Genomic DNA, 16,577 nt, shown 5'->3' on the forward strand with positions numbered 1-16,577 from the left:
TAGAAAAATCGTATCATACAGCTTGTTACATTTTCACAAACTTACATGTACCTGTATACTTAGGTCAAGACACAGAGCATGACTAGGACCCCAGAATCTGGGTGTGCTCACTCTAGTCACCAACCCATTCTTACAGGGTAACCTCTATTTGACTTCTATGAGCAATTATTAAATTTGGAGTCACAGAGTATGTATATCTTTAGGTCTGGGTTTTTGTTTTTAACTCAAATTGTACTTGTGAGATTCTTCTATACTTCTGTATGTGGCTGGAGATTGCTCACATTATCATAGAATGTTTCATTGTGAACATGTCATAATTTATTTACATATTCTACTCCTGATAGTATTTGGGTAGTTTCTAGTTTTTAGTTACTGACTCTTTGTTTTTTTTTTAGAGACACGGCCTCACTCTGTCACCAAGGCTGGAGTGCAGTGGTGCAAGCATAGCTCACTACAGCTTGGACAGAACTCCTGGGCTCAAGGGATCCTCCTGCTTCGGCCTCCTAAGTAGCTGGGATTACAGGAATGCACCACCACATCCAACTACCTTTTAAAGTTTTCTGTTGAGACAGGATTGTGCCATGTTGCTCAGGCTGGTCTCCAACTCCTGACCTCAAGCAATCCTTCTGTCTTGGGCTCCCAAAGTGTCGGGACTACAGGTGTGAGCCGCCGCACCTGACAGTCGTTGACTATTTGAACAGTACTGTCATCACGCTTGTACCTGTCTTTGTAAACACAGGTAAGCGTTTCTGTGGAGTGTGCGTCTAAGAATATGACTTCTGGGTCATAACTCGTGCATGTTCAGCTTTAGGAGACACTATGATGCTATCAACAGTTTACCAATGAAGATGCACCAATCTGCACCCCTAACACTGTTACGAGTTTCAGTTGTTCCACATCTTTGCCAGCATTAAATATTTTGTCTTTTTCATTTTTTTAACCTGTATTTCCATGATTAGTTGGGCACTATCTCACATGCTTATTCTTTGGAGATTCTCTTTTGTGATGTGTCCAAGCCCTTTGTCCCTTTTCCTGTCGGGTTGCCTCTGTCGATCTCTTTGATGTCTGCTGCATGTGTAGTCATATCCTCTTTGTCTTGCCTGATATTCACATTGATATGCCTTCTTTCTTTTCTTGATCACTCCTAATGGTTTATTGTATTTTATTTTCAAAGAGAACACTTTTGGCTTTGTTGATCCTCTTTATCATGTTTGTTTTTTCTATTTCATTAATTTCTGCTCTGCCATATTTTTTGTTTTTAAATTTTTAAATATTGTTTTCTTTTTTTTTTTCCTTGGGACAGGGTCTCGCTCTGTCACCAGGCTGGAGTGCAGTGGCAAGATCTTGGCTCACTGCAACCTCTGCTCCCTGTGCTCAAGCAATCCCCCCATCTCAGCATCCCAAGTAGCTGAGACCACAGGCGCACACCACCATGCCTGGCTATTTCTTTGTATTTTTAGTAGAGACAGTCTCACCATGTTGCCCAGGCTGGTCTTGAACTCCTGAACTCAAACAATCTGCCCACCTAGGCCTCCTGAAGTGTTGGGATTATAGGGGCCGGCCACTGTGCCCCGCCTTCTTTTTCAGTTTCTCAAAATCTTAGATTTTCAACTTTCCTAATATTTGATTTTCAACATTCTTTCCTAACATTTAAAGCTGTGTGTATTCCTTCAACAAAGCTATGAAAGCCTCCAAACTCATTACTTGGCAATTCACTACTATTTAGTTCAAAACATCAATTTATTCTGTGATTTCTTCTTTGACTCACTCAGAAGCATAATGCTTAATTTCCAAATACATGAGGATTTTCTAGTTATCTTTTAATTATTGGTTTCCATTTAAATTGCATTATGGTCAGAGAGTATTTGTTTTCTATCCTTTGAAATTTGTAATCTAGCAAATGATCAGTTTTAGTAACTGTTTCATGTACACTGGAAATCCATGTGTCTTTTGCAGATGATGAGTGCAGTGTTTAACAGATGTCAAATAGGTAAAGTTTTAAATTTGTGTTATTCCATACCTTCACTGATTTTTATATTTGTTTTCTTATTTAATTGCTTCCATCCCTCTCGATGATGTTGGAATTACTTTTCGCCCCTATGCAGCTGTCAATTTGTATTTTTTGTTTTGAGAATGCTATGAAGTGCAAACAAATGTACGAACAGATCTTCCTGTTGGAGTGAATATTTTACTTTTATGAAATGTCACTCTTTTTAGTTTTTTGAGACGGATCTCGCTCTGCCGCCCAGGCTGGAGTGCAGTGGCGAGATCTCGGCTCACTGCAAGCTCCGCCTCCTGGGTTCACGCCATTCTCCTGCCTCAGCCTCCCGAGTAGCTGGGACTACAGGTGCCCGCGACCACACCCGGCTAATTTTCTGTATTTTTAGTAGAGACGGGGTTTCACCGTGTTAGCCAGGATGGTCTCGATCTCCTGACCTCAGGTGATCTGCCCGCCTCAGCCTCCCAAAGTGGTGGGATTACAGACGTGAGCCACTGTGCCCAGCCATGAAATGTCACTCTGAAGCTAAGTAATACTTCTTGCCTTAAAGTATATTCGTCAGCCATATAAAAATCAGCCTAGTTTAGCATGGTATATCTTTTCCTATTCTCTTACTTTCAACCTTCCCATAGCCTAATTTTTAAGGTGTGTCTGATGAAAGCCACATATAATTTACTTTTTTCTTCACCCATTCTGACAATCCTTGTCTTTTAATTGGAACATTTAGTCTAGTAGTCTATTATTTGCTTTAGTTTATACCATCTCACTATTTATATGGTTCTGCCTCACTTATTCTGTGTTTCTATTTGTTCTTTCTTAATTTTTACTTAGATTCTATTTTTTTGTCCCCTGAAAGTATTAGGTAATGGTTATACATTCTTTTATTCTCTTAATGGTTACCTGAGAGCTGTGCTGCGTACTTCAGTAGCCACTAGTCACGTGGGGCTATTTAAAGTTCTAACACACGTTACCTTATACTTTAGTAATATTAATGATGATGATTACAATGACAATTTATAACCCATAGTGCTTATTTAATCCTCACCACATAATCTGAGGTGAATAAACATACTACTATTATCTCAATTTTATAGATAAACTGAGATGCAGGGAGAGTAAATAAATTACCCTACAGTGACTGAATTTGTACACAGAGGCTATGCCTTAGGCATTTACACTTACATGATATTTTCCATGGATTTGGGTTTAATAAAAATGGAGATAGGGTAAAGCTGTGCAATCTGTAATCTCTTTATGGCATTTCCAGACACATCAAGGATACAGTGTTTGCCCTAAAATAAAGGGAACAAAGAAAAAAACAAGTGAGCCAAATATTCTCAATAATATCAAAGGTACTTTTCCTACAGGTCCACAGTCTAAATCATGATCTGTTTCGATCCTTGTTCACTTTTAGTAAACTTGTCATTTCTCTCAGCAAACTTTAGATAGGAAATGAAATGGCTGAATATGCATAATTAATTTGCCATTTTCAAACAAATGTTATATTTAAAAAGGAATGAAAATACAGTTCCTAGTTTTCACGGATCAGTTATTTCTCAAAATGGTGAAAAATAGAGCTCCCCCGCCGTTCCCTTTTTTTAAAATTTAAGGGACGGGGTCTTGTTCTGTTGACCAGGCTGGTCTTGAACTCCTGGGGCTCAAGTGATCCTCCCACCTCAGCCTCCCGAAGTGCTGGGATGATAGGCATGAGCCACTGTGCCAGGCCCAGGTTCCTATTTTTCATTCTGCCAAGAAAAGTTATTCATTAAGACTCCAAACTACCATCTCCCCATAGCTATCATTTCATAAAAGATAAAAAACCCTAGAGTAAGGGCAAACCTTTTAAATAAACAAATTTGTGAAACCTCATTACCACTACTCAATCCTTCTATTTCTCATTTTATTAGGGACTGACAAAAACTCATAAACTAGCATATGGGACCCCAATTCTGGATTTAAATGACAACTTTTCTGACAAGCTTAAACTCACTGACAAAGGATACTTTACTTAGGTTTTTAATACAGATGAGCATTTCCATGTTAAGCATAGTATTTATTATTTATGACAGATTTTCTTCTAATACATTTGAAATCAGGCCCTCCCCGATAATGCAACTTCAGTTTTTTGTTTGTTTGTTTTTGAGACGAAGACTTGCTCTGTCACCCAGACTTGAGTGCAGTGGCACGATCTCGGCTTACTGCAACTTCCGCCTGCTTCAGCCTCCCCAGTAGCTAGGATAACAGGTGTGTGCCACCACACCCAGCTGATTTTTGTGTTTTTTGTACAGATGGGGTTTCACCATGTTGGTGAGGCTGGTCTCAAATTCCCAACCTCAAGTGATCCACCCACCTTGGCCTCCCAAAGTGCTGGGATTATAGGCGTGAGCCACCATGCTCAGCCCCATAATGCAACTTCTAACCCAAGGACTTGAGTCCAAGTCAATACATGATAATTTCAATTTGGTGGGCACATTTAAAATAAAAAATTTAATACTGTAAAATACTCCAAACATATAGAAAAGTAAATAATAGACACCATGTACCCATTATCTACTTTCATCAGACATAAATATTTTACATGATCGCTTAAACATTTTAATAACTTGATACTGAAATATTCATATTCTAGGTTTGCTTTAACTCTTTCTATATATGTACATAAAGTTTGAGAATAAACTGCATAATGCTCCTTCACCTCGTATTTCTTAAAAACAATGGCATCTCTTACATAATCACAGTATGATTCCAAGTGGCCATCTAATGTTCCTTATTGGAAAAGAAGAAAAAAATGTCCCGGTCAAGGATCGAATTCAGGATCATAGGATCACACATTGTATTTAGTTGTAAAGTCTCCTTAGTCTCCGTCAATCTGACACAGTTCCTCAGTCTTTGTCTTTCTTGATCTTGATGTTTTTGAAGAGTATAAAATATTTATATCATAGAATATGCCTCATTCTATGGGTTTATGGGTTTGTGTGTTTACTCACTCTCGGATGGCAGGTTACACATTTTTGGCAGGAATACTACAGATATAATGTGTGTCCTTCTTAGTCCATCATATCTGGGAGGCGATATTATATCTATTTGTCCCATTATTAGTGATCCTAATTTTGATCACTTGTTTAAGGTTTTATCTGCTAGGTTTCTCCACTGTAAAATTATCATTTTTGCCTTTGTAACTGATAAGTATTTTGGGGGAGGACACTTTGAGACTATATAAATATCCCTTTTTTCATCAAATGTTCACTAATTTTAGAATACACTGATGGTTTCTGCCGGAAACAATTACCACCATGCGGTTTTCAAAAGATTTTCTAATTTAATCATTTCTTCTACCTTGATTAGTAGACAGTCCAAAGCGTTCCCTTCTATCCACTTACTTACTCACATACAGATGCTCCTTATGATGGGAGTTACGTCCCAATAAACCCATCACAAGTTGAAAATACTGTAAATTGAAAATGCATTTAATATACCTACCCTACTGAACATCATAGCTTAGCCCAGATTACCTTAAATGTGCTCAGAACACTTACTCTACAGTCGGACAAAATCATCCAACATGCCTGTTTTATAATTAAGTGTTGAATTTTTCACGTAATTCATTGAATACTGTTCTACAAGTGAAAAACAGAATAGCCGTATGGGTACTTGAAGTATGGCTGCGACTGAATATGCATCACTTTTGCGCCTCTGAAAAGTTGAACCATTCTAAGTTGAGGGCCATCTGTGTTTGTTTATATCATTATGGACTCTACGATTTTTATTTTACTCTATGTATTATAATCTGTTATTATCATTTATCTTGATATTCAAATTATCTCAGACTTGGCCAGTGGGGGACCCTACAGCTTGGTTCCTGTGCCTTTTTACACATCTTCATCATTCTTTGAGTGCTTCCTTATTTTTCTGGCAGCAAAATGTTACAGGCTCATCTTACACTTTTCCAGTCCTGGCCCCAGAATCAGCCATTTCTCTAAGGAGTCCTGGATCTTTTAATTAACGAATTATATTTAGAAGCCCAGATCTGGGCCCCAGATATTCTCATGGCTTATTCAGTGTTATTTTTAGGTCTTCTTAGTGGATAAAGCAAATAAACATACGTGTGTGTATACATAAATACACATCTATTTCTATATCTACTCTTAACAATTCATGGGTTCATATTCATCGCTCTAATTATCGAATATCTCCAATCCAATTATCACAGAGTTCATTTTACCCTCTCCCTTTTTCTGACAGTCAAACCTCACTCCCACTACTGCCACTGTATTAGTTTATTTGCTCAACCCTAGAATATATATTAGTTTCAGAACTGTAAGCCCATACACTCCACCCAACACACCTACTAATTAGAGTTTTGTTTTGTTGACAGATCTTTCTGTCTTCAGCTTGTGTTAAAGAATCTCTGGGATTAAGACTTCCCCTCTTCAATGTAGTTAAGTTATTCATTTGAAATACAGTATTGTACCCCAAAACTTAAAGTATTAAAAAAAAAAGAAATACAGTCAGGTTTATTTAGTTTCTATTTATGTATCATTTTGCTTTTCCCCCATCTTTCTTTGTTGCTTTTATTTTTGATTTTTTAAAATATGTAAAATACTAACATACTTTCTAAAAGTTAAAATAATACAAAAATGTATACTCAGAGAAATGTCATACCCTCATCCTTTCCATCCCATTCCAAATTCCCTTTCTACATCACTCCCTCTGTAGGTAACCAACCTCATTAAGTTCTGATTTACCTTTCCTGTGCTTATTTTCACACGACTGAGCAGAGATTTATATTTTCCCATTTTCTCTTATTTTATACTGTAGATATTCTTTTGCATGTTGTGTATCAGTTCAAATACCTTATTAACAGTTTTAGAGAACTTCATTTTGTGAATGTAAAATTAATTCAATCACTTTTATCTGGGCATTTAGATGATTTTCAGTATTTCACAATTATAAACAATGCTACAATGAATAAATACCCTTTTGCCCATGTATTTTCATACTGTTGGGGTATATCTTTGGAATAAATTCCTAGAAGTGGGATGCTGGGTTGAAGGAAAGCTGCTAGATATTGCCAAATACCCTTCCAAAAGGCAGTACCAGTTTGCATTTCCACCAGCAATGCACAACTATTTTCTCTCAGTCTCACCAAGAAAATGTCTTCATATTTCTCCCTGAATCTGATAGGGGAGAAATTGAATTTAGAGTAGTCTTCTTAATTTACATTTTTTTTTTTTTTTTTTTTTTTTTTTGAGATGGAGTCTTGCTCTGTTGCTCAGGCTGGAGTGCAGTGGCATGGTTTTGGCTCACTGCAATCTCCTGGGTTCAAGTGATTCTCCTGCCTCAGCCTCCTTAGCCAGGATTACAGGCATGCACCACCACGCCAAGTTAATTTTTGTATTTTTGGTAGAGATGGGGTTTCGCCATGTTGGCCAGGCTGGGCTTGAACTCCTGACCTCAGGTGATCTACCCACCTCAGCCTTCCACTGTGCCTGGCCTTATTTTTTTTTTTTTTTTGAGGCAGAGTTTCACTCTTGTCACCCAGGTTGGAGTGCAACGGCACGACCTCGGCTCACTGCAACCTCCACCTCCCAGGTACAAGCAATTCTCCTGCCTCAGCCTCCTGAGAAGCTGGGATTAAGGCATGCACTGCCAAGCCTGGCTAATTTTTGTATGTTTAGTAGAGATGGGGTTTCACCATGTTGGCCAGGCTGGTCTTGAACTCCTAACCTCAGGTGATCCGCCTGCCTTGGCCTCCCAAAGCACTGGGATTACAGGCGTGAGCCACCGCACCTGGCCTTTACATTTCTTTAATAATGACTACAGTTGAACGTCATTTCCTATGTACAAAGGCCATTTTTATATCTTATTTTTGTGTGAACTATATATTCTCATCTTTTGTCCACTGTTTTTTTCTATTGGGTTTCTGGTCTCTGTTCCCTGTTTTTATGAGTTCTTTATATATTGGGAATATTAGCCCTTTTCTTGCAAATTTTTTCTGTCAGTTGTCTTTTGACATTGTTAATGGTGTTTTCCAATAGTTTTTGGAAAAAGTCTTTGGCCATAAAAATAGTTTTTTAAAAATTTTAAGTGGTTAGATTTATTGATCTTTCTTTTTTTTCTTTTTTTAAGAGCCAGGGTCTTGTTCTGTTGCCCAGGCTGGAGTTCAGTGGCATGATCATAGCTCACTGCAGCCTCAAACTCCCAGGCTTCAGTGATTCTCTCAACTCAGCCTTCTCAGTAGCTAGGACTGTAAGGGTGCACTGCCACACCTGGCCCTTATCTCCTTATAATATATGCTGGAGAGCTAGGCCTAAACAAAAGGTCTATCTCTAGCAAATGACCTGAAAATAACTTCTCTTACATTCATGTTATCATTTCTATTTTCACTTTCTTTGTTTACCTTATTTACCTGTTTTATCTTGTATGCACTTTCCTAAGCCATGGAAAATTAATTATTTAGGTAAGCAAATTCATCACATTAACAAAACTAATTAGTGCTGTATCTATCCTACCAGTCTTGCATACTGTCAAAGGCATATCTGATTAGAAGCTATATTCTGGGATTAGTCTGATGCTTACCTTTTCTGCTACTTCTCGTACAGACTGAACACTTGTTCCATATAGATGATTGTTATACTGGCCAGCTTCAATGAATTTATGTTCCTGGATATCTTTTTCCATCTGCTCTCTTGAAGTCACAAAATGATAATCTCTTCCATCTACCTCATAATCTCGTTTTGGTCTAGTTGTATCTTTAACAGAAAAAAATTTGGGGAAGTGTTTAATATTAAAAAAAACCCCACAATAAATCCATTTTCTACTTACATCATTGTTTTGTAAAGTTCAACAGAACAGATTAATTTAAATCTGAGAAAGGACAATAATATGGAGGATGGAAGAGTAACTGATAAAATAAGTACAAACCATTAAAAAATGGTTATATCTATTTTTCCCACACACAGGGACAGGAAATGTTAAGAGTAACAATTAAATGTTTTTGTTTGGTTTACTTACGAGGAACACAGGATCCAAATTTGTCAGGAAATTCTGAGATCAAGTCATCATTTATCCTGTCTTTCATAGGTCCCAATATGATCACTGGTCGAGTATAATTAACTATAAAGATAAACTGCATGTTAAAAGGAATAAACATTCAACAAATATCAATGCATTTTATTTCACCAGAGAACAAAAATATCCTTAACTGTTATGACTAATTTTTTTCTTCCCTCTCCATCTCACTCTACCATCAACCAAAGATGCGTAACTTGCTCTTTTATAATCTTGACTAAGATCTTAAACTTCACTTAGTCTTCTGCTAGAAGTCATATTGATAATTCAATCAAGTTAAATTTGGTGTTTTCGCAGATAATGTTTCTTTACATTGCAAATGACAGAATAAAGTCTAGTGTTTTACAGATGGCTTTGAAGTAGAAATTGTAAGGAAGCAGAGCAAAGAAGGGCAAAACAGAAATTGGACGTAGGAAGTGATATAATCCCAGTAGTAGCGTTCTAGAAAGATGATCTAACAGAAGTGTAAACTCTGGGTGGTATGGGATCATGCTGGAATAATGGAGATTGGTAGTGAGACTGAGAACTAATATTGTGATAGAAGGGATGAAAAGAAGGTCATAAATAAGAAAGAAGTGGGATAAACAGTGCCTGGAACCTAACTGGATGAGGAGGAGGAGGAGGAGGAACGGAGAAGGCTCAAAGATACTTCCAAGATTTTCAAAAAAGGGTTATTTGGAAGATAGTGATGCTAACAAGAACACTGGAACAAAGCTGCTTGGGAAATAAAACACAAATATAAAAGTCAGTATGAAATGCCTAGATTCTAATATTCTGTGGAGTAAACTATGTTTCATAAAACACATGTAGTAAATTTCTACATGTATATGTAGTAAAAAAAATTTTAATACAACATTTTTTGGGGGTATGAGAATTTTTTCCCCCCAAATTAAAAAGTATATTCTTCTAGAAGGTTATAAAACATCAATAGGCTTCACAAACCTTCTTGTTGATTCACTGGTTCATAAGATAAGACGTATTCTTCTTGACCACCTATTAGAAAGTGAAGGCACAGATGAAAAATGTGTAAAGATAATTGATGCTAATCTAATTCTTCATAAACAACATATACATTACTAGAACTTTCCTGAGAAAATGGCAAAGATATGGAAAGAGGTACTTTATGGCAAGATTTAGTTAAAAAAAAGTGTCAAATTATAAAGTCTTAAAAGTGAGTTTGCTAAATGTAAAACAAAATACAAATGGGCTATATAATCAATATTATATTTTATAGATAATCAAATCTAAAAATCTTCATTTGTGATGCTATGTGCTACTCCTTTATTTAGAATCTAAGAATTATTAAATCTGTTAAAGATTAATGCTTTAATGGGCAGATCTATCTATCATCTATCTACGTATTAGGTAACTTGTTACTATTAAAAACATGCTACTTTTTTTGTTCCACCAACTACAATACTGAATACAGTATATTTTTTAAAATAATTACATCTTAAAATTAAAAATTATAAATGCAAAGGTAAAACTACTGTTACTATTTCACTGATGAAAAAATTCACTAACTCAACTTTGTAAAAAATAATAAATTTAATGTGAGTCAAAAAGAGCTTTAGATAAAACTAAATCCTTCCAAGAAAATAAACAACAGTGATAGTAAAGGAGATAAATATATTCGCTTTGACCTTAAAAACACAAGAAGTTAAAGCTTCTAAAGGTTAAATTAAAGGTTCGGAGCTTAGGAAATACTCTAAATAAAAGAGTCTACAAATTATATCTGAATATCTGAATCCAGTGAAAAGAAATAAATAGTTAAAAACTCTGAGAGTTTTTTTTTTTTTTTTTTTTTTTGAGACGGAGTTTCGCTCTTGTTGCCTAGTCTGGAGTGCAATGGCATGATCTCAGCTCACTGCAGCCTCCAACTCCCGGGTTCAAGCGGTTCTCCTGCCTCAGCCTCCCAAGTAGCTGGGATTACAGGCATGTGCCATCATGCCCAGCTAATTTTGTATTTTTAGTAAAGATAGGGTTTCTCCACGTTGGTCAGGCTGGTCTCGAACTCCTGACCTCAGGTGATCTGCCCGCCTCAGCCTCCCAAAGTGCTGGGATTATAGGCATGAGCCACTGCGCCCGGCCAAAAACTCTAGGAGTTTTAAACTAACACACATCACCCCTCACCCCCACACCTAATATTAGAAAAGACTGTGTTAACCCAAGTGGTTCAATGAAAGCAATCAATATTGGATAATGTATTTGCAGACTTTCTCTTTAATTATCAAGATCCTATAACAATTTTACCATGAATTTTGCAATTGGTTTATATTGTATGTATGTAGCTGTAGGTCTTTTAAATCCATACATTGGCATAAACATTCTTTTCTGTTTTAGAAGTATTTCTTTGTTTTCAATTTTATTATCAAAGTACATAAGACCGATATTTTATAAGCTGTTTTTTAAAGTACTGGATGTGAAACATGGCTTACATACTAGCAAACACATGCAATTTGAATATTTCACACCTTAATAATTCATGCAAATGGTGAGAGACAGTATATACTTTCATTACCTCTTTTTAGCCTAGAAAGCCACTCAACTACCCTATAGTGGGTTCTGGTTATAAGTAATAAAATGCTGAAATACAGGAAATCATTTCCACACCAAAAAAAATCATTAAGTAACTATTGTGTAGAAAAATAATCAAGCAAATGAATGATGGTTAAAAGTATATACTGTCAACATGAAAAAGTATTAGGGACTGATATTAACAGGATGGACCTTTTGAGCAGCCATACTCATCTGTAATCAAGATTACTTTCATATTAGACAGCAGTAAAAAAAGAAAGTTAGAAAAGTAATTTTAATTTTTAAGGTGCTACAACTGATATTATGTACCCTCCCCTTCTCCCATGCCCAAGTCTGTTTTAAAACATCACACGCTTATGCAGTTCACTTAACAAAACCAAGAATGTAATATAAAACAGCAAAAGAAAAATTAGTATTATTTTTCAGGTGATCATTGAAAATGTTTCCTTATTTCTTCCGTTCACCAAGTGCTGGTGATAAACAATGACATGACCCAGATCAGTATTGGTGACAAAGAATAAAAATGGAAATAAAGCTAATGATAATTTAGCATTACTGAAAAATATTATTTTAGTGCTCATGTTAAAAACAATTACTAAACAGAAGGTCAAAATACAAGTTTTCCCCCATTTAACTAGATATTTACTTCTTACAAAAAATACATATACATATACATATGTATCATGTACACAAATAATACTTTTTTATTTTATTAAAATTTTATAAATTAACCTCTACATATATAGTATGATTTTATTTTTCAAGTACAGAATTTTACTTGTCTCTCCCTGATTTTAAAATAATGATCATATAACTTCAGGTTTTTATAACATATCACTCAGAATCCCTCCACCCCTGCAGAGGATGCATTACTAGAGATTACAAAAGAACAAGTAACTTAAAACACTTACGGTAACTACTTTCACTATCGCTGGCATTAGAAGTTACATGCTCTGAAATTGCAGGACAATGAAAAAAAAATAAAACAGTGTCATGAGTTTAAAAAGCAAATAATCAAAATAAAATGTTGAGATATAAGCCATATATAACAAAATAATTTTTTAAAAGCATTTTTTCTTTGAAACGTTTAATTTTTTCAAATAATAAATATATATTAGAAAAGGAAAACTCCTGTAATTAAGGACAATGCCTTATTTTTGTACAACACAGTTTATGAACAAATCTATTATAAATAGCAAGTAGAATATGACAAAAAGGGCTAAGTGACCCTGAATTAGTCCAAATGTAGACATAAAACTCAAAGGAGAAAATACTGTTGGCACTATTTCAGTTTTTGAAACAGCAGTAACTGGCAAAGGGGACAAACTATATTTAAACAAATAGATGCCCATTTTAATAGATGCCCATTTTAATGAAGGGATGTCTTTGTAATTAAAAATAAATAGATGATCTTGTTTTCAATCCAGCTTTGCTCCTGTTTCTGAAGATGAAAATCCATGTTTCTGAGATCATATAGATAAAGGATTGTAAAAGTCATAAATTCAGATGTCTCAGCTGGAAGGGAACGCACCAATGGTGGCAATTGCATTTTAAAACCAACTAATATTTCTTAGAAACTCTGCTTTGATAATACTGACACTGGCTGGCTTTTGCAAAACATACCATGTAAATGTAATCTCAAGTTTTCTCTCAATAAATATCTCCCTTCAATTAAACAAAGACTAATACTTTTATTTTTTAAAAATAAAAATAAAACTTTCAATGAGACAGGGAAATCTGAATTTTTATTTTAACCTTTTTTTTTTTTTTTTTTTTAAATTAAAGGGACAGGGCCTCACTCTGTTGCTCAGGTGGGAGTGAGGTGGTATGACTATAGCTCACTGCAGCCTCGACCTCCTCCCCTGGGCTTCTGTGATCCTCCCATCTTAGCCCAGAGTGGCTGGGACTACAGGTATGTACCACCATGCCCTGCTAAATGTTTTTTTTTTTTTTTTTTTAATAAAAGAGACAAGTCTCAACTGTTGCCCACACTGGTCTCAAACTCCTGGCCTCAAGGGATCCTCCCATCTCAGCTTCCCAAAGTGCTGGGATTACAGGTGTGAACCACCACACCCAGCTGGAAATTTCATTTTTTTTTTTTTTTTTTTGAGACAGTCTCCCTTTGTTGCCCAGGCTGGAGTGCAGTGGCACGATCTCAGCTCACTGCAACCTCTGCCTCCTAGGTTTAAGCGATTCTATTCTTGTGTCTCAGACACCTGACTACCTGGCACTGCAGGTATATAGCACCATGCCCAACTAATTTTTCTATTTTTAGTAGAGACTGGTTTCACCATGTTGGCCAGGCTGATATTGAACCTCTGAGCTCACGTGATCTGTCTGCCTTGGCCTCCCAAAGTGCTGGGATTACAGATGTGAGCCACCGCACCTGGCCAAATGGTAGGTTTTTTAAAAGCTCACATTAAAATATTTCTTTCCATGTCACCACATGGGCTTGACAGCAATAATTTAAAATTGGTGTATAATATTCTATTAGATTGATACATTATTTACCTTGCTATTTATTAGATATTTTTATTTGCTTTAAACTGTTTTTCACAAGTATCAACAATTATGAATGTCTTCATTTATATATACCTTTTAACTTTTTGTCCTATTTCCTTAAATTTCATACCCAGAAACACGCCACATTAAAAAAAGAGTTATTCTGTTTACATTAGTATTGGTATTACCCTCTGCAATCTCTAGTTTGTAAACTAAAGAAAAATTAGTTATTGCAATGGGGTGAAGGGAGGGGAGTGTAAGTGGGAGTACAGAAGAAACAGAATTGGTAAATGTTCAGTTGACAATTATGAAAGCTGGATAAACAAATACCTGCAGGGTTTATTTTTACTACTTTTCTACTATTGAATATATCTGATATTTATATAATAAAAAGTTTAAGTTACCAAAATCTCTTCACTGTCTTTTTTTTTTTGAGATTTCTCCTACTCACCTCAAACCCTCTAAGACTGCCAAAAGCTACGCCACAATCAAATTCTGCAGGTTCTTTCAAATATCATTTCACTTAGCTCTTCTACAATAAAGCCTCACTACTCAAAGTATGGTCCTTAGAACAGCATCATCATAATTGTTTGGAATGTTATTAGAAAAATAAAATGTTTTTCTTCTGATAATTGAAAATGTTCCTCTTCAAAGCATTTTACCAAAGAAGACAGTCAAATAACCAACAAACATATATAGAAAAGTGTTCAAGTTAATTACTTGTCAGGGAAATGCAAATTATAACCACAAAGGGTGTCTCTGCCATCCACCAGAATGGCTAAAATGAAAACACAAAACAGACATGTCAAGCATCGATAACGATATGCAGCAACGGGAGTTCACGCGCTAGGAATGGGCAAACTGGTAAAACTAGAAAAGTAATTGGCAATAGCTACTAAGGCTGGACAAATGTGTATCTATATGACCCAGCAATTCCTTTCCTAGATATTTCCCCAACAGAAAGGCATATAGATGCTTACCACAAGACATGTATGAGAATGTTCAAAGCAACACTATTTAAAATAGCTCCAAACATATAAGACTGAGACAATATATGCAGTTTCATATTTTACTTTTTTCATAGATAGTGAGCATTTCCCCATGTCATTATCTTTAAATATGATTTTCGATGGTTATGTAATATTACATAGTATGGATAAATCATATTTCATTAGGCACTTCCCAACTGTAAGACATTTTACCACAGTTTTTTTTATTTTTGCTGTTATTACTCAATAATATTATAATAAGCATTCTGATATATAAGGCTTTATCTCCATCTCTAATTACATCCTTAGGATAAATTCTTTGAAGAGGATTTAGTGGGTCAAAAGATGTGCTTTTTCAGGAAGGCTATGCCAATTTACACTCCCATACATTTACTTGTAATACATTATTTACTTGTAATACATTAAAAGCAGGCATTTAGCAGCACTCTCTCCGTCATGGGTTTTCTTTTTAAACAAAAGTCTGCCAAAGTGACAGGTAAAACATTTTGCTTATCACTACTAGGGAAATTAAACATTTTTTATATGCTTATTTCATTTGCTTATCTTTTGAGCACTCTTGCCCAGTTTTCTAATGGAGAGTTAGCTTATTTCTTATTACCTGTTAAAAACTTATAAAGATATTATCCTTGTGACATACATGGTACAAATAAATTCTTCAAGTTTTTATTTTTGTTTATGATAGTTTTTTTTTTTTTTTTTTTTTTTTTTTTTTAAAGACAGAGTCTTGCTCTGTCACCCAGGCTGGAGAGCAGTGGTGTGATCTCGGCTTACTGCAACCTTCACCTCCCGGGTTCAAGTGATTCTCCTGCCTCAGCCTCCCTCCCGAGTAGCTTGGATTACAGGTGTGCACCACCATGCCTTGCTAATTTTTGTACTTTTAGTAGAGACGGGGTTTTGCCATGTTGGCCAGGCTGGTCTCGAATTCCTGACCTGAGGTGATCTGCTGGCCTCAGCCTCCCAAAGTGCTGGGATTACAGGCGTGAGTCACTGCGCCCAGCCTGTTTATGATGTTTGATGAACAGATCTATCTCAAATCTCTCTAACCAAGTTTTATCATTGTACTCAAACGCTTCTTCCTGATACAGTACATCATGTTTCTCTTCTGCTCTCCTCTAATACTACATCATCAATCTGAAGCAATGAAACTACTCTTACATCTTATTCGTAATGCAAATGAAAATAAGTCTGTTTTTGGCATTTAGAAGCTCTGCACAACTATGCGTACGTCTTTAAAGTGAGAAGAAAGAAAAGACATATGTAACAGGAAACCTACGTGCCTGAGGAAATTTTTGAGGTGTTGTACAACATGGAAAGTTGTAAAAATGGAAAGCCTACATGTAATAAGAACAAACCTTGTCTCAAATCTTATGTCATATTTTACTTCTGAGCACCTTATGTATCTTTTATTGCGTTCTGTTTCCTTTCAGTCTCTGTTAAAGGAATCTTACCTAGTTTTA

General features: G+C 35.8%; 1 protein-coding gene across 38 annotated transcripts in view; it reads right to left on the minus strand.

Moving 5' to 3' along the window:
* The window catches only part of DLG1 (discs large MAGUK scaffold protein 1), a 261,372-nt gene that overhangs the window by 13,614 nt on the left and 231,181 nt on the right, over positions 1–16,577 (minus strand). For 21 of the 38 annotated variants that reach the window (XM_034957988.3, XM_034957987.3, XM_063602650.1 and 18 more), the window contains 6 exons: positions 12,520–12,561; positions 11,801–11,836; positions 10,013–10,063; positions 9,014–9,115; positions 8,579–8,751; positions 3,182–3,291 (listed from right to left, as the gene is read on the minus strand). In XM_034957988.3, coding sequence (XP_034813879.1) covers positions 3,182–3,291; positions 8,579–8,751; positions 9,014–9,115; positions 10,013–10,063; positions 11,801–11,836; positions 12,520–12,561 — 514 coding nt within the window. The remainder of the gene's footprint in view (positions 1–3,181; positions 3,292–8,578; positions 8,752–9,013; positions 9,116–10,012; positions 10,064–11,800; positions 11,837–12,519; positions 12,562–16,577) is intronic. The other 17 variants (XM_063602654.1, XM_063602653.1, XM_063602672.1 and 14 more) reach the window with 3 other exon arrangements.

This window comes from Pan paniscus, chromosome 2, assembly GCF_029289425.2.
Source record: "Pan paniscus chromosome 2, NHGRI_mPanPan1-v2.0_pri, whole genome shotgun sequence".
Taxonomy (NCBI): domain Eukaryota; kingdom Metazoa; phylum Chordata; class Mammalia; order Primates; family Hominidae; genus Pan; species Pan paniscus.